The 27175-nt window shown below is 42.1% G+C and overlaps 1 protein-coding gene across 1 annotated transcript; it reads left to right on the forward strand.

Annotated features, from left to right (window-relative positions):
- The first annotated feature begins 1087 nt into the window (after positions 1–1087).
- Positions 1088–27131, forward strand: CCDC152 (coiled-coil domain containing 152). The gene is made up of 8 exons (XM_061617285.1): positions 1088–1267; positions 1386–1558; positions 14674–14742; positions 15797–15861; positions 20261–20363; positions 22094–22221; positions 24172–24258; positions 25477–27131. Exons 2-8 carry the CDS (start codon positions 1432–1434, stop codon positions 25597–25599), a joined length of 702 nt encoding a protein of 233 aa, XP_061473269.1. The 5' UTR covers positions 1088–1267; positions 1386–1431; the 3' UTR covers positions 25600–27131.
- Positions 27132–27175: the final 44 nt, after the last annotated feature.

Below are 27175 nucleotides of genomic sequence, written 5' to 3' on the forward strand. Positions count from 1 at the left end.
GTGATCCGTGGCGATCTGCCTCCCCACGCCCTCTACTTAACTGTCTCCTGCCTTTTAGTATTGCCCTTAATGAAGATGGCGGCCATGGTTTCCCTAAAGTACTGAACCCCTGCCACCATCTTAGTTGATGGCAGAGATGCGTGTGCATAGCACGCACGCGTGCCATCAACAAAGATGGCGGTGGAGGCTTCATCCCCTTAGGGAAACTGCGGCCGCCATCTTGGTTAATGGCAATAGTAAAAGACAGGAGACAGGTAGATGGGGGTGTGGGGGGGGCGCACATGCATGAACGCGAACGCGCACACACGCCAGGGTCCAGGGCAAGCTGATGCCCAAGGGCCCTGGCATGCCTGGAGCCACCCCTGATTGTAGCAAATTGTAGCAAAAAATACAAATAATCGCACTTCAGGGTTTTTTCTTTTTTTATGAAACTTACTCTGAAACAAACTGAGCATGCTCGGTTGCCAAGGTAACCAGAGGAAGTGGTACTTTGACCTTAAGAGGGTGTGGTCATTAGGAAGCTGCATGATTGATCCTTTCCCTTCAGTGTGAATGGAAAACAGCAGATTGGAAGGTAGAAAGTGTGAACCTTGCAAATCTATCGGGATGGCAAAAGCTAAGTCTTTAATATGACGTTTAGTTCCCATGTGAATGAGCCCTGATGCAAAGACCAAACTTTAAATAGCATCATTATTGGCAGGTCTTGTGGGATAGGGATTCTTGTCACTGCCTGAAGAGATTCATCTTCTTGAAATCAAGCAAGTTTGTAGATTTGGAGGTACTTTTAGATCTTCAAGTTATAGCCGAGCCCTGGGCTCAGACCCACCACATATTTAAAGCACACACCCCTGCCAAGAATCCTGGGAACTGTGGTTTGTTAAAGGTGTTAGGAATTGTAGACAGAAGTAAACTACAGTTCCCAGGATTCTTTAGGGGGTGCTTTAAATATATGGTGTGTATGTATGCAGCAGAATGCTTTAATAGTTTTCTCTTTAAAGCCCAAACATTTTCTGAAAGGACTATGAAACCATCTTGTTTGAGTTGTAGTTGGTAGCTTGGTAACACTACAGGTGGGAGGCATATAGCTCAGTTTGCATACAGTTTGCACTTTGCATACATAATATCTTAGATTCAATTTGTGTAGTTAAAGGATCTCTATGAAAGACCACTGCCTGAAACTCTGGGCAACTATTGCTAATTATAGCAAATTATATTGGGCTAAATATGGACCTGGTTGTCTGACTGAGCATAAGGGAGTTCCATATAGGTAATTTTCATTTGTGTTATTGTTGTAGTTGTATGCCTTCTGTTTGAAAATAGCTTAACTGGAAATGCACTCCCTTTAATGGATTGTTTTCTATTAAATCTTTCTGTAATTCCTCTAGAGTACCTCCTTTGTGAATAATGCTCTCAGATCTCTGATTAATTAGAATGTTAAACAATTTCCTACAGAAAATATTGGAACTTCATGGAAAAAATAATCTTATGAATCTTCAGTTAGATAAAACAAACAGGTTACTGACAATAAGCCAATCAAACGAAGAGTCGGTTAAAGAAGGTAAGCATTTCTTGGCATTGTTTTTATATTTACACATATGATGAAGTGGACTTCTGCCCATGAAAGCTTGTGTCATAATACATTTATTAGCCTTTAGAAAACTATATAGCTTTGTTGTGTTTGCTGTAATACAGTAACTTGGTTAATTCTTTGGAAGTTAACCAAAATACCTGCATTCTTACAGTTAATAACTGTAGTATTTTCTAGCATAATTATATACTTGAGGAACAAAAATCTCAAATGATATTCTATAACTATAATAACCATGATTCTTCTATTTGCATATAGAGGTAACAAACCATCACACCTATCAACACCTTAGTGCCTATATATAACTATGCGCTGTACTTAAAACTCAAACGTACAATGTAAGTCAAATTCCAAAACCCATATTAGGGCATTACCCTTATTAAGACAAACAAAATATCACAGAAGAAGGCTTTCCAGAACACTTCATCAGGCTAGGTGGTAAACAAAGTGAGTGAGGGGTGAGGGAGAGAATGTGAGTGATGATAATGCCATGAGTCTGGTCTGGTCAAAATCTTAAAGTAGAATGGGGAGAAGGAGGAAGCTAGTATTCATATGAGGCTCTTCTAGGTGCTATTCAGGTATCAGGTTGCATCACGGTCTATTGGGAAGAAAAAGTGTAACAATGCCTGATTCCTAGGGCTGCCTTGCAGTGGTGAGTGGGCTTGCGTGTTCCAATGAACCCTGTGAGCAATGCCATCGGGAGTCATGTACTCCCAGCAGGGTCACCCATGGCAGTAAGGTCAAGGGAGACCAACCAGACAAAGAACGATCCAAGAAAGTCCTCAACGGCAGAACAGGTGGAGGATAACAGTGTGTATGTTACAACGGCTGTGAAGGCGGATGAAGGCTGCAGCAGATAAAAGACTTCCAATTGTTGTGGTATCCATGCCATTGGATCAAAGCCTTTTTCTGTCAAGATTGTGTGTTGATCGTCGTGCACCGATCTCCCACATAAAACAAATTCATGCACAGGTGTCTTCCAACCAAACCAAACCAAACCAAAAGACCAATGGCAATCAGCGAATGGCAGCAGGGGCAAGACTGTGAAATCCGGAAGCCCCTAGTCATGGACCGGCACATGGGCGGTGGATACAGACTCAGTCGTCCTGGCTCAAGGACCGAGGCAGTTGAGTAGTTCGGCAGCTGTATCCATGACTGAGCAGTCCTATTCAGGATCCCCTCTGCTCACTCCGTATGGGGAGGGGGCTAGAAAAGGTGCTCTAAACATAGTCTGCCTCATCTCTCTCCCTGACTGGATCGCCGCATCCAGTGGGGTCACCACTTTATTTTTATTTATTTATTTAATTTAATTTATATACCCCCCTAAGCCCGAAGGCTCTCTGGGCGGTGTACAAAAAGATAAAAAAACAAGCAATGTATAAATACAATAAATACAATAAATCAAGAAAACAAAACAAACAAACAATAAAAGAACCAAACAACATCCAAAATACAAATAATGATGAAAATGCTATCAAAACACACTTTAAAATGCCTGGGAGTATAAAAAGGTTTTCACCTGGCGCCGAAAAGATAGTAGCGTCGGCACCAGACGCACCTCATCGGGGAGGCTGTTCCACAGTTCGGGGGCCACTACAGAAAAGGCCCTGGTTCTAGTCACCACCCTCCGAGCTTCTCGATGGAATGGCACTCGGAGGAGGGCCTTAGATGTTGAGCGCAGTGTCCGGGTAGGTTCATATTGAGAGAGGCGGTCCACCAGGTATTGCGGTCCCATGCCGTGTAGCGCTTTATAGGTCAAAACCAGCACTTTGAATCTAGCCCGGAAACAAACAGGAAGCCAGTGCAGACGGGCTAGAATAGGTGTTATATGAGCGGACCTTCTGGTCCGCGTCAGCAATCTGGCCGCTGCATTCTGGACTAGTTGTAGTTTCCGAACAGTCTTCAAGGGCAGCCCAACGTAGAGCGCATTGCAGTAGTCCAGTCTAGAAGTTACCAGAGCATGAACAACTGAGGTGAGGTCGTCACTGTCCAGATAGGGACGTAGCTGGGCTACCAGGCGAAGATGGTAGAAAGCATTCCGTGCCACCGAGGCCACCTGGGCCTCAAGTGACAAGGAAGGATCAAAAAGAACCCCCAAGCTACGCACCTGTTCCTTCAAGGGGAGTGTAACCCCATCAAGAACAGGATGAACATCCTCCATCTGGGCAGAGAAGGCACTCACCAACAGCGTCTCGGTCTTGTCTGGATTGAGCTTCAGTCTGTTAGCTCCCATCCAGTCCATTATCGCGGCCAGACCGGTTTAGCACGTTAACAGCCTCACCTGAAGAGGATGAAAAGGAGAAATAGAGCTGCGTGTCATCAGCGTACTGATGGCAACGCACCCCAAAACTCCTGATGACCGCACCCAGCGGCTTCATGTAGATGTTGAAAAGCATGGGGGACAGTACCGATCCCTGCGGGACTCCACAATGGAGAGTCCAGGGCATCGAGCAATGTTCCCCAAGCACTACCTTCTGGTGGCGACCCACCAAGTAGGAGCAGAGCCACTGCCAAGCAGTACCCCCAACTCCCAACTCCGTGAGTCTTCCCAGAAGGATACCATGGTCGATGGTATCAAAAGCAGCTGAGAGATCAAGGAGAATCAACAGAGTCACACTCCCCCTGTCCCTCTCCCGACAAAGGTCATCATACAGGGCGACCAAGGCTGTTTCTGTGCCAAAACCGGGCCTGAAACCGGATTGAAATGGATCAAGATAATCAGTGTCATCCAAGAGCCCCTGGAGCTGGCCGGCAACCACCCGTTCTAGCACCTTGCCCAGGAACGGAACATTCGCCACAGGTCTATAGTTGTTCAGGTTATCTGGGTCCAAAGAGGGTTTCTTCAGGAGCGGTCTCACAACCGCCTCTTTCAGGCAGTCAGGGACCACTCCCTCTCTCAGAGAGGCATTTATTATCTCCTTGGCCCAGCCAGCGGTTCCGGTCCTGCCAGCTTTCACCAGCCAAGAGGGGCAAGGGTCCAGCACAGATGTGGTCGCCCGCACCAGTCCAAGGATCTTGTCAACATCCTCAAGCTGTACAGACTGAAACTCATCCAATAAACAAGGACAAGACCGTGTTCTGGATGCTTCATTAGATCCCACTGCCATAATATTGGAGTCTAAGTCCCGGCGAATGCATGCGATCTTATCCTGGAAGTGCCTCGCGAACTCATCACAACGGGCTACAGATGAATCTATAATGTCCCGAGGGCCAGAATGTAAAAGCCCTCGAACGATTTTAAAGAGCTCTGCCGGGCGGGAGAGAGATGCCTTAATTGTGGCAGCAAAATATCTCTTTTTTGCTGCCCTCACCGCTACTACATACCGCTTAGAAGAGGCACTCACCAAGGCATAATTGCATTCGTCAGGAGTTCGCCTCCATCTGCACTCAAGCCTCCTCCTCTCTTGCTTCATCACTCTCAGCTCCACGGTATACCATGGAGCTGTATGAGCTCTACATAGGAGGGGGCGCATGGGAGCGATTGTGTCAACCGCCCGGGTCATCTCCGTATTCCACAATCCAACCAGGGCTTCGACAGGAGCACCAGTCTTCTCAGTCGGAAAATCCCCCAGAGCCCTTTGGAAACCCTCAGGATCCATTAGTCTCTGGGGGCGGACCAATTTAATAGGTCCCCCACCCTTGCAGAGGGAAAGGGTCGCCGTGAGCCTAAACTTCAGCAAGCGGTGATCTGTCCATGACAATGGGGTAGATGAAAAACCCCCAACCACCAGATCACCATCTCCATGTCCAGTAGCGAAGATCAAATCAAGAGTATGTCCCAACACATGCGTTGGGCCAGTAACAACCTGAGACAGCCCCATGGTTGTCATGGAGGCCATGAAGTCCTGAGCCGCCCCAGATAAAGCAGTCTCGGCATGGATGTTGAAGTCCCCCAGTACCAATAGTCTAGGGGACCGCAGCAATACCTCCGAGACTACCTCTGTCAGCTCAGTTAGGAAATTTGTTGGGCAGCAGGGTGGGCGGTACACCAACAAAATTCCCAGTCTGTCTCTCTGGCCCAGCACAAGGTGGAGACACTCCAAACCAGTCGACACCTGGACAGGGTGCTTGGTGAGTGAGAAAGAACTCCTATAGACCACAGCAACCCCACCTCCCCGTCCTTCGGTTCTACCATGATGCTGAACCGTATACCCAGGTGGGCAAAGCTGGGAAAGAGCAACTCCTCCCTGATCGCCCACCCAGGTCTCAGTTATGCACGCCAGGTCGGCCGCCTCCTCCACAATTAAATCATGAACAAGGGAGATCTTATGGTGAACCAACCTGGCGTTTAACAACAGCACATGGAGATCCGAAGGCTGACTGATAGGACAACCAGCAGTCCTGGGGATATGAGGAGAACCGGAACAAGTCACAGACACTACTTGTCTGGGACGAGTTCCCCTTATCTGGCACGTTCTCCTCACAATGCCGTACCTCCCATTACCCGTCACTACGCTAATTGGGGCCCCCGAAAGTCTCCCCGGTTGATGTATAATACTCTCTCCCAGGCACATATTAAAACTAATAAAACACACAATACACACTCACCAAATCACAGTCACCCACACAATGCACATTCACACCAATACACACTAAAATTCACACACAGACACACACACACTGAATCAATCACGCACTACAATAAACATACATATAAAACAATCAAACAATATTATGATAACTACAAAACTTCCAAATAAAAACTCACATACATCACAACTCAATCATTCACACATAATACACATGCAACCATATTAGTTGCCTCCAGGTGGCAGCAATGAGGCAAGATGTAATAATCTCAGAAGCTAAGCTATAGTAGCAACAGAGCTGCACTTAAAGGAGCCGCAGCAACAGCAGCAATGATGGCCAGATGACGGTAAAACAAAAGGGACAGAGTCACACAGCATCCCAGAACAGCAAATGCAGCATTCACGCCCCCAAAAACAGATGACGACCCGCTCCACCTCCGATGACAATGATGGCAAAAATGGCGGAGACAGCGATGGCAAAAGCAACGTCCACACAACCAGCGAGAACAGCGACGGCCGACAACGCAGCAAGGCGGGAGCAGAACGAGCAGGGCAGCGACAGGGCAAAAACCCAAGCGGCAACAGCACCCACGACGACAGCGGTCCAAGAACAGCCGCGCCACAGCGGCCAGAAGCCAGAGGACCAGAGAAGGAGCAGCGACGACGGCGGCAAAGACGCCCCGCAGCAGCCGCAAGCGGCAAAAAGCAGCAAGCGGCAACGACGGCAGCACCCAGACCGCTCGAACGCAGCACAACAGCCCGGTCCACGACCCAACGGCAGCAAAGGCAAGGCAACCCAAAGCCACGGCGCCCCAACGGTGAAGGCCGGAAAAATTGTAAGCCACGCCGCGCCGCTCTTGACCACACTCAGCCACCCCGTAACCTTCTGCCACAGTGACTGTTCAGGCTGTTCAGGCGGACCCGAGTCTATTTTGTATCCTGGGGTAGCAGGCAAGCTGGTAAGTTAAGATGTTAAAAACAATTAAAAGACTGAGTTACAGGATAAAATGTGGAGCTCTAGAAACGAGCGTCCAACTCAGTCGCCATCTTCCTAGCGGTAGCAAAAGACAAATGAACTTTGGAACGTGGAATATACGGACATTGCTGGACAACACAGATAGTGAATGTCCTGAATGCAGGACTGCCATCATTGCAAGGAAGTTGAGACATTTTAATATTGACATAGCATCACTCCAAGAAACTCGAAGAGCAGGAGAGGGACAATTGAAGGAAGAAAAAAGAGGTTACACCTTGTTCTGGAAAGGACTGCCTGAACAAGAACGACGAATACATGGAGCAGGCTTTGCTATTAAAAATGATCTTGTGAAGCTCTTGTCAGAAGTTCCTTCTGGCATTAATGAACGACTCTCAACTCTCCAATTAAAACTCACCAAAAACCAGCAGGCAAGTATTCTCAGTACTTATGCACCAACATTAGATGCTGATGAAGACATCAAGGAAAAAAATTATACCCAGCTGGAGACCATCTTATCAGAGATACCTAAGGAGGATAAAATCATCCTCCTGGGCGATTTCAATGCAAGAGTTGGGCGTGATTTTGATTTATGGCCAGAAACCATTGGGAAAGAAGGAGTTGGCAATAGCAACCTGAATGGAATTCTACTTCTAACTAAATGTGCAGAGCATAATCTTGTCATCACAAACACACTCTTTTGCCAAAAAGATAAATTTAAAACATGGAAGCACCCTCGGTCGAAGCATTGGCATCTCCTGGATTACGTAATTGTCCGTGCCAGAGATCGTCGTGATGTACTCCTCACCAGGGCCATGACGAGTGCCGATGACTGGTGGACAGATCACTGATTAATTCGATCCACTATGGCCATTAATATTGTTCCTCAACATAGGCTCCAAGGAAGAAAACCAAGGTATAAAATGAACATCCACACCCTTCAAGATCCTATTAAGCGAGCTTGCTTTCAAACAACTCTCAAGAAACATCTACCTACGGAACGCCCTGAAAATGTTGAGGAACACTGGATTAAACTGAAGACTTCCATTACTGCAGCATGTGAACAAACTATTGGATACCAAACTAAGAAACATCAGGACTGGTTTGATGAGAATGGTAGTGAGATTGAACATATCATTGACAAGAAAAGAAAAGCCTTCCAGATATGGCAAAAAGACATTAACTGTGCTGCTAAGAAAAAAATCTATGCCAGTGCAAAGGCTGGGGTCCAAAGAAGAACTAGAGAACTTAAGAATGCCTGGTGGATAAAGAAAGCTCAAGAAATCCAGCATTTTGCAGATGCTCATGATGCATGGGGCTTTTTTAATGCCACAAAGGCCATCTACGGACCAACAAATTACGGTACAAATCCCTTATGTTCAATAGATGGTACCAAACTTCTAAAGGACAAAGAGTCTATTGTACTGCGTTGGAAAGAGCATTACTATGACCTCCTTAATCGTAGCTCTATTGTGGCTGATGAGGTCTTCTTCCAAATTCCGCAACAACAAATTAGAGATGAGCTTGCAGTATCCCTTAATTTGGATGAAGTCAGTAAAACTATTAATCAAATGAAGAATAACAAAGCTAGTGGACCTGATGGGATTCCTGCTGAAGTCTTTAAAGAAGGTGGGCCTGAATTTACACAACTTCATAAGCTCGTCGAAAAAATCTGGATGAGGGAGGAGATCCCAGAAAACTTTTTTCAAGAAGGGTGATAGAACAGATTGTGGGAACTACCGAGGTATCTCTCTTCTTGCTACTGCAGGTAAAATCCTTGCAAGGATCCTAGCAAATCGCCTCCTACCTATCTCTGACTTCCTCCCTGAATCCCAAAATGGTTTCCGCCCTTCCAGTGGGACAGTGGACATGATCTTCACTGCACGACAGCTTCAAGAAAAATGCAGGGAGCAAAACCAACCTCTGTATATGGCGTTTATTGATCTCACTAAGGCCTTTGATACTGTAAATCGAACTGCTCTCTGGACCATTCTTCTGAAAATTGGATGCCCTGATAAATTTCTGAATATTTTGCAACTCCTCCATGACAACATGACGGCAATAATTTTGGATAACAATGGCTCTCAAAGTGATCCATTCAAAGTGCGATCAGGCATCAAACAGGTATGTGTCATTGCTCCGACCTTATTTGCTATTTTCATCGCCATGATTCTACACCTTGTTGAGGGGAAACTTCCCACCGGCATGGAAATCACCTATCGAACAGATGGAAAGCTTTTTAATCTCAGTAGGCTGAAAGCAAAAAGTAAGGTAATTACAACCTCTGTCATAGAACTTCAGTATGCCGATGATAATGTAGTCTCTGCACATTCAGAGGAAGATCTTCAAACTATCCTAAATGTCTTTGCAGAAGCATATGGAAAGCTTGGGCTCTCGCTTAACATCAAAAAAACTAAAGTGCTTCATCAGCAAGTGTGAACCAATCCCTTTGTAACACCATCAATCCAGCTTAATAGTGCGATGCTGGAGAATGTCAATCACTTTTTTTATCTTGGCAGCCATCTCTCTGTGAAAGCTGACATCAATGCTGAAATTCAGCATCGTCTGAGCTCTGCGAGTGTCGCATTCTCCTGAATGAAGCGTAGAGTGTTCGAGGATTGGGATATTAGCAGGGAGACCAAAATGCTTATTTACAAAGCCATTGTACTATCAGCCTTACTGCACGCCTGTGAAACATGGACCATCTATAAACGCCACTCCCAACTTCTTGAAAGATTCCACCAACGCTGCCTCTGGAAAATTCTGCAAATTACTTGGGAAGAGAGGCAGACTAATGTTAGCATATTGGAAGAAGCAAAGACCACCAGTGTTGAAACAATGATCCTCCAGCACCAACTTCTCTGGACCGGCCATGTTGTTCGAATGCCTGATCACCATCTTCCAAAGCAGCTACTTTACTCCCAACTTAAGGATGGAAAACGGAATATCTGTGGACAGCAAAAGAGGTTTAAAGATGTTCTCAAAGCTAATCTAAAAAAATGTAACATAAGCATTGAGAACTGGGAAGCCTTGGCCCATGAGCGTCCCAATTGGAGGTTGGCCATTAGGTGCTATGGACTTTGAAGAAGCATGAGTACAGGGCGAAAGAGACAAACAAGCTAAGCGGAAGGCACGTCAAGCAAATCCTCATCGTGACCATCTTCCATCTGGAAACCTATGTCCTCACTGTGGGAGGCTGTGTGGATCCAGAATTGGCCTCCACAGTCACTTACGCACCCACCGTTAAAGACCTTATCTTGGAAGACAATCTTACTCGGCCACGAGCAATCGCCAATGAATGAATGAATTCCAGTTCCACAAATCAAGGCAGGCTGATTTGCATATTATGCAAATTATTTACTAGCTGTGCAGATTAAGCATATTAATAGTTGCATTGTCCAGTTGTTTTGTTTTTGTGCCTGATAATTACGACCAAAACTGGGGAGGAATCTTTAATAATAAAAAAAAGATGTTCAGCCTTAAATGCCAAGACTCTAGTTTCCAACACTATGGAATATTTATTTATTAAGAGGATTTATATCCTGCCATTCCACTGTTAAAAACAGAGCTCAGGGCAGCTTACAAACAAAATAAAAACAATAAAAATACACAATAAATATAAAAGCATAATAAACACACAAAATAGAAACAAATATAAAACAGGGCAGCAATATAAAAATCTAACATAAAACAAAAAGCTAGCAAAACATAAATTAAAAGCAATATGATGACCGAGAGGTTGTCTGTATCAACAATTAGGAAATGTGACATGAATACACCACTACAACCTGTAACACAGATAGAAATAAAGTTTTCAATATTAACAGTTCAGTCAATCTTATCTAATTAGTTTCAAAGCAAGCAGTGCTGTCAGACTCCTTGCCAACACCAGACTATACTCCTGCCCCCCCGTTTTAAGTACCTGAAGCTACCCAAGCTTATGCTTATGCTGAGCAGTAATTGGAAATGAGCAAGTAAATAGGAATGATGTATTCTATCTTTAGAGAATTTAATATGCCACTAGAAAGAACAGAATCTTGGTGTGCAACTAGGTTTGCCTGAGGTGTTTTGCCAAGATATTTTGAGTATATGTATACATATATGTATATGGGGTCCTGTCAAAAGTGGTAGTAGTAGCCACCAGCATTAGGCAGGGCAGCTTATAGTGAGAACAGGCAATGTACCTTACCCACCCAGCCATTTTCTGCCATCCATGAATAATGCTGCAGGTGGTATCCCCCAAAGGAGTTAAAGCCCTAGCACACATTTTCCCCCAAGAACATGGCATAGCAGTGGGAATGGCAAAGATCTCAGCCACTGCAGACATGTAGCACCAAAAGGAAAAAATACTACACAAGAAGCAAATAACTTTTCCCAGGGTGGTGAGTGTGGGGTGGATTGTTCCATTCCTATTGATCTTAAGGGAGGGAAAGGTCGCATCCCCCACTGTGTGTGTGTGTGTGTGTGTGTGTGTGTGTACTAGGGGCTGCCATACCTGCTTGTTTCACTCTCCAACCCCACCTACCATTGCCAGAGCTCCCACCCACAGATCACAGGACTATAGCTTCTCTTATGTGCTTCTCTAATGTACACTGCCTTGCCCTTCCATCTCTCAATGCTGTATTCACTGCTGTGTACCAGGTAATGGTGTGGCAAACCAAAATTCTCTGCTCCTTCAGTTGAAGCATCTGTTCTAGTATCCCGTACCCATCCTACCTACATCAGGAGCAAAGTGAATTCAACAGTGGAAGAACACTGGGTTTTCTCCAGATCTGTAGAACAATTAATCAAGCATTCTGTTTGCAGCCCCGCGTTTAAAGAATTCATTACTGCTTGACAATCACCAGATTAAAGAATGTGGCATAATCAGGCAGACTTTTAACCTCCATATGTGATAGAATTTACTTGGTTTTGCATTATTCTCCTTGCTGTTAAGATAAATGCCACTGATTTTGTTTGTATTTTTCCCCTTGATTTTTGATGTATATATATATGGGCATTACAGATATAGATATGGATATTAAGGGTTCTTAGCTTTGAAAACTCATTTGAGTTGAAAAGCAGATTAAATATATACAGCTTTTTTTTCTGTTCTGCAATTCTGTGCATGCTTTTTTGTAAGTACCTCCTCTGAGTTCAGTGGGGCTTAACTAAGTGTGCTTAGAACTGCGAGTCTAGTGTAATATATTACAAAAGTGCTGTCTTGAGCTGCAAATATTCATTTCACAATGCAATAAATTGCAGGAGACAGAGTATGAAGCACTTCAGGCCAAATGCTTAAAATTAATCTGTATTATATTTGTCAGTGAAGATCTGTGTCTGGATTATATGTTTTGTAAACTAAATATTCATTCAGTGTGTCTGATCTTAGTGATTTTTGACTCTGGATCTGCTGAGAACTGTATTGTTGGTGGGTGGGACAATTTACAGTTTATGAAGCTTGCTTCAAATGCTGGAGCAGACTAGAAAAACTGCCTGTAAATTATAGCTTTTCTGACATGGAAAATAATGTTTTTGGCTATCTATTTCAACTTCTGCTAATACAGAGGCTTTTCTTGCAAAGAAAGGGAATGATATAAAATACAGAGATAGGTTTTTGACCTGTTAAACAAAAAACATGGTCTGATTTTTACATTCCTGAATCCTAGCTTAGGCAGGGAAATAACTTCATGATCAAGTAGCAAGTTAGAGGAGGCCTCCTTCAAATAATTTTATGGACGCAAGCAAACTACTCAGGTACATAATGCAATCTTCTACATGAACCAGGTCTGAGAGGTCAATAAACTCCATATTCTAAGAAGCTCTACTCATTATCCGCTTGAATAGATTCTGTCAGATCTGCTCCTGACCCTCCAAATTCTGCCTTCACTCTGCCTGCCCTTTTTAATAGTAAGAGGGCCATTTTAAAAAAGATCAAAATGTTTCAACAAGATGGCTATGGTATTGAAAAGTACTAGGTGTTCATGGCAACCTTAAAGTAATGCTATCACATGACTGAAGAAATCTTAGATGACCTTTCATTTTTTTTTAAAAAAATCAATTGATCTATTAAGTCTGCTTGTTACTAAAACAATAGTTTGTTGTTGTTATGTGCCTTCAAGTCAATTACAACTTATGGCAACCCTATGAATCAGCGACGTCCAATAGCATCTGTTATAAACCACCCTGTTCAGATCCTGCAAGTTCAGGTCTGTGGCTTCCTTTATGGAATCAATCCATCTCTTTTTCTGCTCCCTTCTGTTTTCTCCAGCATTATTGTCTTTTCTAGTGAATCCTGTCTTCTCATTATGTGTCCAAAGTATGATTACCTCAGTTTCATCATTTTAGCTTCTAATGATAGTTCTGGTTTAATTTAATTAAACCAGTAGTAATGAAGGGAAAACGTTTTTTTAATATTGCACATGTGTGCATTACACAAGCCAGCATTTTAGAAGATACATTCTCTCCCAGATGTGGAAAGGGGGAATGCCTCTTCTAACATAAGGAACATAGGAAGCTGCTTTATGCTGAGTCAGACCATTGGTCCATCTAGCTCAGAATTGCTGACACTGACTGGCTGCAGCTCTCTAGGGTTTCAGACTGGTGACATTCCCAGCCCTAACCAGGGATTAAGCCTGGGACTTTTTCCACCGAAAGCAGATACTCTACCACTGACCTATGCCCCTTCCCCATGGTTTCTGCAGCCTGCATTGTTTTGGTAAGTGTATGTATAAAAGCTGCTGTCTTTTAACTAACCAGATGGTTTGATTGATCTTCCTGCTTTAGTGGTGCAGCCCTGCTAGAACGCAAGTATAATGATGAGCACCATTAATTAACAATGCAGCAGCATATTTTGAATGTTAGGATTCCATTTTCTTTGGGCATATTTTAAACAATGAGGGGATGGGCTTTTTTGATTCCATTTAAAAACAACAACCACCAGAAACAATGAATCAGAATGAATTGATAATCTCTAAATGGATTGCTCCACTAGGCTCTATGTGTGGCTGCCCTTGGAGATGACTTGGAAACTATGACTGATGGAAAGGCATAGGCTCCTCTCAGCTAGACAGTATGGGGGCAAGGGAGGAAGTGCAGGGCCACTGAAACCTTTCATAGGAAGCACAGACAGATATCCCCTTAACAGGAATTGTCATGTGGCAAGCAAGGGGGAAAGGGACAAAATGCTTGCAGATGTTCTTCTGTGCAAGCAACTCTGATGTGTCATGTTGCTTGTTTTCTTCTATATAAAACAGTGTTTTGTACAGTATTTTGATAAAAAACTATAGAAGGCCTGGAAGATATGGGGATACTAGAGGTCCATCTTGTGTTCACTATTTGAAATTGCAAGCACTTTGAAACTTAAGAATATTTTTTTAAATGCAATTATTTTGCTGCTACTTAAATATTGTAGAAACACTTAACATTTATTTGAAGATACACAATTTAGAAATGCAGCACCCTGCATAATACTTTTTAATTACACCAGAATAAGAACTATTTATTCTTAACTAAGATAATTTTAAATGTGATGGAACTGTACAGCATTAGTGAATTATTGCAGTAATTAAAGTATACTAATTTCTCTTCTTTCTTTTCAAAAGAACATGCCACACTCCAGAATGTGATTAAGGGGCTACAACAAAGTGTAGAAAACCAGTATAATTTGAGAGGTAAAAAAACAAACCAAAGCACATTGATAGTAATGTATTGAGAGACTGCCCCTGTGCAGTATAGAACATGAGGTTTGGAGTAGAGCTTCCAATAAGGGTCAACTGCAGCCTGTCCTGGCACTTTTAAAAACTAAAATGAAGCCATTAGGTGCAAATTTGACGGAAGCAACACGTACATGTGTGGTGGCATCTTCTATGTGGCCCATCTTCCCTATCAAAATAACTTTCCCCTACCTACTTTCTGACATGTGATTTTGACCAGTAAAAACACACAGAGGAAAGGGTTAGACAAGCCCTTTCCAGTGCTGCTGTTCTGATCAAATTTGCAGGCCCTCCCAGGCCCTCCCCACATGACTCCTTTTCTTTAAAACAAAAATATAATCAGGAACTGGATCTTGATTAGTTTGGCCCTAAGAGCCATGGAAAGGATGCCATTTCCTTAGTATGTATATTGGCATGCATCGGCAAAATCGTATTAAAGAAGTTTATAGACAAGTTGCATACAGCTGTGCCTTGTGTGCCATTGCATACTGCTTGGGCTACAAACCTCTGCTTCTGTCCCACCGAAGGCAGATGATGTACAAGGTTCTTGCCACTGCAACATCAATATGTTTTTGCTGGCGCAGGCAGTTGGTGGGAAAAGAGAATCCAGCACCACACATGCAAGGGTCTGGAAGATGCCAAGGACTTTCTGAAGTTACTCACTCTCCTTCTTCTGACCTCATTTGCCTACTTGCATAGATTGTTTGCATTTATTAGTTGCTTCATAAAAAAGTTCTCAAAATGACTTAACAGTAAAATAAAATACAGACAGGTAAAATCAATTAAAAGCCAAAGAAAAAAAAAAGTACCATGCAAGATTCCTAAAATGCTCATCCAACAATACAATAACAAGGTCATCTTAACTTTTTATAAAATGCCCCATGTACATTTGCCGAAGTCAAGAAGTCAATGTTATTTAATCCATATACTCGTGTTTTGTTTTGTTTTTTACAATACAGAACAAGTACAAAATTGATCTCACAGGTCTGACTCTTAATAATTCCCTCCATAGATGAAAATAAGAGACTGAAGAACACAGTCCATATTTTAGAAGAGAAACTGAAGTCCCACGAACAGGTGAGAGCATCTGTCTTCAAAATCTCAGGCTTCTTTCTATAGGGACTGTAAAGACAATCAATCTGCTTTCTAGGAAGGGCTTGCTGTCTTTTGAAAAGTTCTCATTTAGATAATGTTTTGTTATATCCCCATAATATACATATAATATATTACATATATAATACATATATAATACATATTATATATATATATATATAATACATATATAATACATATATAATACATATATAATATATATAATACATATATAATACATATATAATATAATACATAATATACAATAACATAATTATTGTTATGAGCTACTTGAATTTAATCAGACTGGTGTGTTGGTTTAGAATACTTAATTTGTTTGTGGCTGACCATCATCATGCATCACAAACATTTGTTCCTGTGTATCTATCCAGGGCCAGTTCCAGACATGCCGGGGCACTTGGGCATGACTTTGCCCAGGCACGCATGCTCTCACACACACACGCCTACCTGTCTCTCACAGGGAGGGAGCTTCTTCTGCCCACCCATTCGCTGGCTCCATCTCACCTGTTTTTTGTGGCTGCATGGGCTGCTATGCATGCGCATAGCTTGCCATCAATCAAGATGGCACCGGAGGCTTCAGCCCCTTAGGGAGACCTTTGCCGCCATATTGGTTAATGGCAGTCCTGTGCGCACAGCCTCAAAAGATAGGAGAGACGGGCGAGCAGAAGAAACTCCCTCTCTGTGATCCACAACAGCTACTCTGCCACTGATCACAGAAAAGGAGCGCTACTCTTCCCCCATCCTATTGAGAGGCCCCTCTGTGGCTCCAGGGGCCCTCAACCAGGGCCCAACCTGGCCGCCCTTGGGGACCTGCCCTGTATCTATCCAAAAGACCAGAATAATACATGCACTGATTCATTGTGCCTGAAAGATTGTCTGATCCCTTATATACCCAGTTGATCCCTGCGCTTTGCAGGTGCGGGCCTCCTGCAGATACCATCTTATCAGGAGATCCATTTGGCACAACATAGGAAGCAGACCTTTAGTGTTGTGGCACCTACTCTTTGGAATTCTCTCCCCTTAAATATTAGATAGGTAGCAACTCTGTTATCTTTTTGGTGCCTACTGAAGACCTTCCTCTTTCAACAAGCCTTTTAAGTAGAGACCTTATCCCAATCTGCGACTGTGTTGGAATTGCTTTTTAAGATGTTTTTAAAGCTTTTTCAAAAATGTTTTTAAAGATGTTTTGTTTCAATATATTTTGAAGTCTGTTTTTAAGATGTTTTAGAGAGTTTTTAGTGTTTGGGGAGAAAGGGCAGGATATAATAATAATAGTTTGTGGCATTATTCTATTACAGCTGTTGTCACAAACCTTTCAAAAAGTGTATATGTCTGCCTAACAACAATAAGGGCTTGTCCACACCGGAATTTACAGTGTGTTTGCAGCTGTTTATGTTCCAATTTAATTTGTACAGTCCACATGATGTTACCCTCAAACAACACCAATCAGTGCTTTTCTCCTGCTAATTTGGGTTTACACTGTTGTTGTACCTGGAAAGCTTTTTGATAAAATGGGGAAGATGTGAATTAACAGCTGAATGATGCTCAAATATGGACAGCCCTAAGCTGCAAGTATGCAAACTCCTTCAACTTGGGGAACGAGGACCACAGTCCAATGGTATGTTTTGAATGCAGACCCAAATTCATCCCTAGTGTTTCCAGTGAAAAGGGCTTAGAAAGAGACTTGACCAAGACTTTGAAGATGGTCCTGTCGTCTGATATGGTGTATGGCAGTTTTATATTTTCTAACCCTTTAAAAAAAAATTCCATCCATTAATTTAACGTTGTAAATCAAAAACAAGTTCAGCCAAAGTAAATTTGTTTCATTGACAAGTGGACCAAGACTGCATTCCTAATCCCAGTTTCCTGGGAGTAAACCCCATTGAACTCAGTGGCACTTACTTTTGAGTAGACATGTAAAGGATTGTGCTGTAAGGCATGGAGAGAAATGTAGCTTAAGTGAAGTTGTGCACCCCTTGTCGTGAGCTGAAGTGGTCTTGTCGTTGTTTTCTCCATACACCCAGCTGACAACTCAAAACACATTTTCAGTGTCATGGCAAAACTGTCACTAAATGGAATGAGCAGTAGCAGCATGTTTCTTCCATGGTAGATGATCTCTGTACAGATCCATTCATCACACATCTTCTACTTGTTCATTAATGACCTAGAATTAGGAGTGAGCAGTGAAGTGGCCAAGTTTGCTGATGATACTAAATTGTTCAGGGTTGTTAAAACAAAAAGGGATTGCAAAGAGCTCCAAAAAGACCTCTCCAAACTGAGTGAATGGGCAGAAAAATGGCAAATGCAATTCAATATAAACAAGTGTAAAATTATGCATATTGGAGCAAAAAATCTTAATTTCACATATACGCTCATGGGGTCTGAACTGGCGGTGACCGACCAGGAGAGAGACCTCGGGGTTGTACTGGACAGCACGATGAAAATGTCGACCCAGTGTGCGGCAGCTGTGAAAAAGGCAAATTCCATGCTAGCGATAATTAGGAAAGGTATTGAAAATAAAACAGCCGATATTATAATGCCGTTGTATAAATCTATGGTGCGGCCGCATTTGGAATACTGTGTACAGTTCTGGTCGCCTCATCTCAAAAAGGATATTATAGAGTTGGAAAAGGTTCAGAAGAGGGCAACCAGAATGATCAAGGGGATGGAGCGACTCCCTTACGAGGAAAGGTTGCAGCATTTGGGGCTTTTTAGTTTAGAGAAAAGGCGGGTCAGAGGAGACATGATAGAAGTGTATAAAATTATGCATGGCATTGAGAAAGTGGATAGAGAAAAGTTCTTCTCCCTCTCTCATAATACTAGAACTCGTGGACATTCAAAGAAGCTGAATGTTGGAAGATTCAGGACAGACAAAAGGAAGTACTTCTTTACTCAGCGCATAGTTAAACTATGGAATTTGCTCCCACAAGATGCAGTAATGGCCACCAGCTTGGATGGCTTTAAAAGAAGATTAGACAAATTCATGGAGGACAGGGCTATCAATGGCTACTAGCCATGATGGCTGTGCTCTGCCACCCTAGTCAGAGGCAGCATGCTTCTGAAAACCAGTTGCCGGAAGCCTCAGGAGGGGAGAGTGTTCTTGCACTCGGGTCCTGCTTGCGGGCTTCCCCCAGGCACCTGGTTGGCCACTGTGAGAACAGGATGCTGGACTAGATGGGCCACTGGCCTGATCCAGCAGGCTCTTCTTATGTTCTTATGTTCTTATGATGTTGATGTCTCATTTGAGATGATATTCTCCCAAAGTGGCTCACATGAATTAAAAAATTCTAGTCACATGAAGGAAGAATATTGGAAGGAAAACGTATTAGGGGGAGATCAATATGACAGTGCCAGAAGAAAATTGTGAGCATTCCATGTATATCCAGGTGGGACCAGACTGATCTTCCATTGCTAGTGAACTTGCTTGGGTAGAGATGCTGCTACTGATTCAGCATCTCCAATTCCTCCGGTTGTTATGCTTTTGTCACTTCCTCAGTCTGAAGGCAACTGGTAGTTGGAACCAAGTGTTTTTTTCCAGCAGGGAGTGGGAAACAAACACCTTGTTTGGCTGCTCCTTCTCTGGCCAATTGATAAGGCCAGGTTGGTCTTTACCTTGCTGTGATAGTCTTCCTAGGAGGTAAAGGCCCAAACAGCAATCTCTTAGCAGCCCTTTAGCTAATGGATAAGAGCAGAGTGTGTCTCCCTTCTGCTCTGCAGTCCCAAAGTCACTGGTAGTTGGAGTGTAGTAATTTTTTCAGAAAGGAGTACGGATGGAAGGATCTGCCAGTTTCAGGTCTCTTAGTTTCTCATTTTCCACTCCTAAATTCAGGCTAGGCCTGGCAACCAAGAGGTCTTCTGTATCTTTCAAAGTTGTGCGGGGGGAAGGGAGAATTCCATCTCGTGGTTTTTCCCATTACAGCGTTGCAAGTACACCTGCACTTGGCTGACTTTCTCTTCTCCTAAAGATACAGGATCAGTCTCAGGCCCTGAGCCTGGCAACCCTACTTGTTCCTGCTCTATAAATGGAAATGTAAGACTGGCTTCTCTGGCATTCCAGTAAATTAATGACTTCCGAAGTTAATTTTGAAAGGGCTCATGATAGTTTCTTAAGATTCAATTAATTGTAAAAAAAGAGGTTAGAGAATTTTGTGACTGATCAGATAAGTCAATTGCAGAGCTTATTGTTTTATCATCTCTACTGCTGGAAAGTTTTATATTATTTATCATTGTTAATGATTTTATTGCTTTAAGCTATCCAGGGAACTTCATTATTGGGTGGCATAAATACAGTTAATGATAAAAGTATTTTATTATAATTATAATTATAATATTATTTTAAAAGATTGCTTAAATAATTTTACAGGAACATAAAAATATGGTTGATCATTTCACAAGAGAAATCAAAAGCAAGGAGGAGGAACACAAGCTTGAACAAAGAAAGTTGCACTATGACCTGAACAAAAAATGTAAGCATAAATTGTGTGCACAGTATTTGAATGATGCTGAGATTTGTCACAAAATCTTTGGTTGGTTTTACCTAGTTCTTTTAACTAATGAACATCAGTCTGGGAATTAAACATTTTAGCTTGTTTTAAATGCTCTTTACCTTGTAAAGGCTTGGAGAGCATAGGAAAGTTTGTGCTCAGTGCTATGCTTTCGGAAGAGCTATCTCGAACGGTGCGCAGAACCTTTTCAACCTGCAGACTTCATTCCCTTCTAGGCTACCTTTGGGGTGGGGTGGGGGGTTATGCCAGTGGTGGACAGATCCAGGGGCAGAAAAAGTGGGTAGAGCAGCAAATGTAAATTTTGCCTTCACACAATAGGCTAGTTTCTACACACACTCAGACAAATCTTTCTATCCTCCATCTAGGCAAGCAAAAGGCATTATCAGAGTTCAAGGACACATTCTTGCTAGCCAAAAACACTCCAGGAGGGTGTGAAGCAGGGCTGGTGAGGGTTGTGGTTAGGAAGGGGGAGAGTTCTGAGATCCAGAGAAAGATTTGGAGGGTAGCATTTGGCCCTAGGGCCTGAGGTTACCTACCCCTGAACTATGGTGATGCAAGAGGCTGCTTCAGGCCAAGCTAAACATGATGATAGCAAGAAACTGCATTGCTTTTCATAGAGAAGGAATCCACTGAACTCAGATTCCAAAATGGACTCACCTGATCTGATCTAGGTGGATCATGACCTGGACCAGCTCATGGGTCCACTTATGTCTGTATTAGAATCTGCAGTCCTATAGATCCCATTACAATGTGGTCTGAGGGCTCCAGCACAGCCTCGCCTGTGTTTTTTAAAATCCTTTTTACAAAAGTCCAGAAACCACCCAGCCACTCTCAGCCTGGAGCAGCCAGTGAATGGGTCTTCTTGATACCACATGCTTTTAGCAGAATGGTGCAAGTCACCTTGAGAGCAATGGGACTTAATGACATCCCATCACTTTTGGAGGGAATTGTGGGGGGGGATTGCCTTCCATAATGGGATCTGCAGGATTATGGATTTTAAAGTGGACTTAGGATCTGATCCTTGTACTTCTGTTTATTTTTTAAAAAAATTAACATTAGTATTTCGATGTGCCAATCCCATGTAGGACTGGGATGGACGGGACTGTGATTGGTCTGTTCATCCCTAACCCTTTCCCACACAGAGTGGCTAAATAATCTGATCAGTCAAAAGAAGTGTATAAATGATAGGAGCTTACCTCTTTCTCTCCCCCCCCCCCAATTATCTTGCACAGGCACTTTTCTCCCAGCCCAGCTCACTTCTGGTATCACAGCTGAGCTTGGCAAGAAAGAAATTCAGGTGACAAAACAGACAGGATTTATTATGGAGCCAGGGTGCATCTAACAGCACTTTGCAATGGCAAAGGACTTAATAGAATGGACATACACTTCCTCAGTAGTTTGTTTAGGTTATTTGAAATATACATCTAGCCACAGTAGCTAAAGATAGATTCCAACTTAATCTGGGTTTTAAAAAATGTTATGTATCAACCTGCATCATTTTTGATAAATGTGCTGATCAAGTTCTGTATAGTAAATGCACATGGGTTTTTATACATCTAATATTAAAATAGTTTGTTTATTAAGTCAGCTTTTCTTGCCAACATTTGAACGCAGATTTCATATGTACTTTTCATCATGTTAAAGTCTCTTGATGAATGCATAAACGCTTTATTATTTTTGTTTTATTTAAGTTGAAACAATGGAGAAAGAGCACAAGCTGCTAATAGAAAAGAAAGGTGTGGAGATTTTAGAATTAACTAAACAACTTCAAGCTCAAGAAAAGGAAAAACAGAATGAGATAATCAAATTGCAAATTGAGGTATGCACTAGAAACTCACAGACAGAAGCCAGAAGAGAGAAGATTGTTGGGTCTATTTTATAAGGAAGCATATACAAATCCAAGTACTAACTTGTTAATAGGAAGTATAGCTTTGTATGGGGAACCTAACCTGTTGTTATACTGGGCAATTTGTAAGAGCCTTACCTCATGACCTCAGGCTGTTGTTCTACAGTACCTGGTGAGTGATTTCTGCTGAAATTAATGGGATGTATTCTGAGTAAATGAGTTTTAAGTTAAGGTATTAGAATTGCTCATATTTTGTGTTTCCTTGTCCATTATATTTCTGAAAACCCAGTGTGAGAAAGAAAAATATTTGAGTTGTTTTGTGTCTAGTAGCACTGAGAATGTTTATTCATATTTTGAATGTTTTAATATCTTATCCTGTTTTATCACAGGATTTTAATTTTTCTTCACTGCCTCCTATGATTTCAGTTATAAACTTCAGAAAAGATGAAATCCAGCCAATTAACATTATTAATTAATAATTTTATTTATATTACATTTAAGAACATTTATTTATTTATTTATATTACATTGAAGAACATAGGAAGTGACCTCCTAGATCAGACCAAACATTACTCTAATCCAGTATTCTGATCCTACAGTGGCAGACCAGATGCTCATGAGAAGTCCACAAGTATAAGAACACAAGATGCCTATGGGCAGTCCGCAAACAGATCCCTATGGGAAGTCCACAAGCAGCATCTGAGTGTGGTAGCACTCTCCCATTCATTGTTCCCAGTAACTGGTATTCTAGTACTGTCTCTTATACTGGAGGAAATACAGCCATCATGGGCAAGTGGCCATTAGGGACCTTCCATGAATTTGTCTAATCCTTTTAAAGCCATCCAAGTTAGAGGCCATCATGTGGTAACAAATTCCAGAATTTAACAATGCAGTGTGCGAAGACATACTTAAGTCTCGCACCATTCAGCTTCATTGGGTGACATCAAGTTCTAGTGTTATCTGAATGGTGAAAAACTGCTCCCTATCCACATTCTCCACACCATGCATAATTTATACACTACTCTCATGTCCCCCTTTGCTTTTTTTCCCAGCGCTAAAAAACCATGTTGAAACCTTTCCTCATAAGAGAGTTTGATCATTTTGGTTGGCCTTTACTAGCTCTACAGTATCCTTTCAGAGGTGTGGTGACCAGAACTGTACATGGTGGTCCAAGTGCACAGGGCTGGTACCAGGCATGACTGGGGCCTTGAGCACCAGCCTGCCCCAGGCCTGTGGTTCTGTAGCCCAACACCCCCCCAATACAGGTGGCATAGGTCTAATAAGCCTGCCTGCGCACCCCACCTACCTCTCATGTCATGTGAATGATGTGTGTGTGTAGTGTGTATGCCTGCCATCAACCAAGATGGCGGTAGGGGCATGAGCCCCTTAGGGAAGCCCCCACTGCCATCTTGGGTGATGACAGGCATGCACACACAGCATTCACACTGATGGGAGAGGTAGATGGAGCATGCGTGCAGGCTTATTGAAACCCGCGTTATCTCTATTGGGTGGGTGCCTGGGAGCTCCCTCTCCATGATCCGTGGCTGCCGTGGATCACAGAATGGGAGCATCACCCTCCCACCCTACAGAGGACCCCTTCAGGAGGCCCCAGCCAGGGCCCAACCTGGCCATCCTCTGGCGCCGGTCCTGCAAGTGCAGTCATAACATGGATTTGTAACTCAAGGTTCTTCCTCCCTTTATCCTCACAACACCCATTAGGTAGACTAGGCCCAAGATGGTGTTTGGCCCAAGGTCACGCAGTGAGCTTCATGGCTAAGTGCAGATTACACATCAGTCGGCTCCATCCTGGTCCAGTACTCTTAACCACTATGCCACACTGGCTCAAGTATTATTAAAGTAGTATTGTTTGCACAGTTTTTTCCTCATTGGGTTTATCAGCATACTAACCTGTTTTTCTTTCAGTTCAATACAAAATTGACAAGGCTTCAGACACACACACCCAAATCTTATCCAAATCCCACTTCGCTGCCTCAAAACATTTACAGAAGGGTATGTGTTTTCCAGCACTTTCTAAGTATGTCAAATGTTTTTGTTTCATTAGGCATTTGGATGATGCAGTATTTTTCAGTGCCAATAAAATTTGTTTATAACTGTTGTCTTGCCGTTTACTGTGCATTAATGCCTCTGAAAGTATAACTGATTGCCCCAATTCAGTGATTCCTTCAGAGAAGAGGAATATAAATAATTGGGAATCTGAAATGGCTTCTCCATTCATTTTTAAGAGCAATCTGACCTGTATGTACTTCCCTACTTAAATGAATCGAGAGCACTATGTACACATAGATTAGGGCAATGTTGTCCACAATACCCACGTATTAGTTTCTATAGCACTGAAATATGTACAATACCTAGTGTACACTAGTTGTAGCAATTAAATCTCAAGCTAACGTTATCTGGATGGGCGAGTGCAGAGGCTTTGTAAAATTACTTGCAAAGCTGCACTTACTGTTTAATGAAGCTTTTGAAGTTTCTTTGCATGTCGAATGAAAGTGGCAAGTCATCACATCCAGTGGTAGAGTGGCTGTTGTGCATGTGGGACACTTGGGGGCTTATCAGTGGTGTTGTCCTCATTTGAGCCAGTTCATCCCATATGTTTTACTTTACTTCCATAGGCACAAATTAAGTGCTCTGTAACTTTCTCAACAGGGACCACTTAGTTGACTCAGTGACTACAAATAATAATACAGTGGCTCCCAACATTTCTTCTCCACGGATCACTTGAAGATCTCCAGAGGCTTGGCAGACCACTTAATTATTTTTCTGCCTCGTGTAGCAATTGTAATGTGCAGTGCTAAATACTGTATAATTTTAATTATATTTTATTGCCATTTTATTTCTTATATTGTATTTTATTGTGTTACACTTTGAATTCCATAGAACTCAAATCCTACTACTGGAAGAGAATAATAATAATCACTATAAGAAATAAAAGAAGCAATAAAAATACAATTTAAAATCAGTATGAATATTTAATACAATGGATGTGCCATCTCCTGTTTTCAACCACAAATTCACAAATATGCTGTGGACCCCTGAATGAAGTGCTCCATAGACCACAGTTTGGGAACCCCTGTCATAAATAATATATACAAGCTATTTGAAAATTATTTGAAGATTTTTTTCAATAGCAATTGACACCTTTATTGTATGTGCAGTGTATCGCCTGAGTTCTAATGGGCAACAATATGTTTGCTTTAATTTCTGCAGAAGCTTCAACATCTTCAAGAAGAGAAGAACAAGGAAATTGAAGTTCTCCGCAATACTATCAGAGATCTAGAACAGAGGCTTGGCAAAGGTCATGATTCCCATTTCACACGGCGACAGTTTTGAGAATTACATGAAAACACAATTACATTATTTGGGAAGTGTAATTGACAAGTGTCACACAGGATTGACAGCCTTTTTTGATTTATTAAAAACTTGCTTATCCATTGTCCACAAATATACTTTCCAGTTATATTCGTAACTACTTTCAGGCTTAACAAGCGTTCACCATAAAATAATTCAGGTTTGTAGGAGAGTTGAGTTTCCCTATTAAACCATCATGAACTATAGCAAGCACAATCTAAGCAGTTTCTCACTGTTGAACATTTTCTTTCATCCCAACAGCCTTCACACGCACAACACAAAAATTCATTTCAGAAGGACGAAGCGTTAACAAAAACATACTACTTAATTACGTAAAGAGAAACACTATAAAAGCTTCATTAATCAGTTATAAAAGTTACTAATCCAAGAAGTCACAAGTCAATAGGAACTGAGGGATGGATAAAATAGATTAACAGATGCTTTTGACCCTAATCCTTTAATGGAATTTACTAGTTCTTGTTCCATTTTATCACACCTTCACCTCACCCCCAATTCCTAATGGCTGTGAACCTTAGATTCAGTGGGACTTTGAGTGTAAGCCATTTCAGAAACACAGAATTCAGATGCACAGATACAGGGGTCTATCCTTCTTGCTACAGGAAGTTAAATGTGTATGTACAAAATCTATTACTTCGGTGTTAGGAATCTGGCAAATCCCTTTGTGGATGAAAATACATTGTTTGGAATATTTGCCAACATGCACCAACTTCTACAATACAGTTGGATCATTACGTGGCTCTAAAGTTTTGAAAGAAAAAAGCTCATTTTCATATATTTTCTTGGTCTTCAAAATCCCCAGAGGATTTTGTTAAAAAAAGAGCAGTTAACACATCTTTTCTTATCCTCCTCTGTTCTTGGTTGCTATATATCAAACAGGAGCCCCTAGGTTATAGTTTCTGCTTCTGTCTTCATGAACGCAAACAGAATGGTAGAAGAGAAAACCAGAAAGATGAGCTAATAAACATTGCAAACACTTTAAACTGGCACTGAAAAACAAAAATCCATACCATTATGACAGTTTCATTGTGTGTTTTTTAAAGTAAAGTCAGCTGACCCAGACAACTCAGTACAACACCAATTAAGCAATAACACTTGACTACACAGATCAACACATGTAGCTTACTGAAACTCAAGTACTCTGGCTTAATTGGTTCATAGACTGAACTGCATAAGTAGCTTTCTTTTGAATATAACCATAATGGTACTGACTAGAAGATCGCTGTTGTTAGTAGTCACTCAATGCATTTTAACTCTGTTTTGCTGTTGTCAGCAAGTGCTTCCAATCAGCTTGGGAAAATCTGATGATAATAATGTCTGCATGATCATGGAATGCATTTTAAATTGAGGACTCTCTTCCTTAGTGTTTAAGATGTTTAGTTTGTTTTTCAGGCTCAGTTTGCCACCCTTCCTGCTCACTGTCAGGCATCTGAAGTTTCAAGCTCGCCTGCTGCTTCTGACTGTCAAGCAGCTGTTGGCAGTCGTCACTGGCAAGACTCAGTGACATCTTCTGCCAACAGCTGTGCTTGTCACCTGCAGG

Source organism: Rhineura floridana, chromosome 1, assembly GCF_030035675.1.
Source record: "Rhineura floridana isolate rRhiFlo1 chromosome 1, rRhiFlo1.hap2, whole genome shotgun sequence".
Lineage (NCBI taxonomy): Eukaryota > Metazoa > Chordata > Lepidosauria > Squamata > Rhineuridae > Rhineura > Rhineura floridana.

Bases quoted from the DNA above. Each gene is read 5' to 3' on its own strand.
- CCDC152 (XM_061617285.1), top strand. From the start codon at position 1,432: ATGTTAAACAATTTCCTACAGAAAATATTGGAACTTCATGGAAAAAAT. The intron at 15,862-20,260 runs GTGAGAGCATCT...ATAATTTTACAG, and splicing joins AACTGAAGTCCCACGAACAG to GAACATAAAAATATGGTTGA. The intron at 24,259-25,476 runs GTATGTGTTTTC...TAATTTCTGCAG, and splicing joins CTCAAAACATTTACAGAAGG to AAGCTTCAACATCTTCAAGA.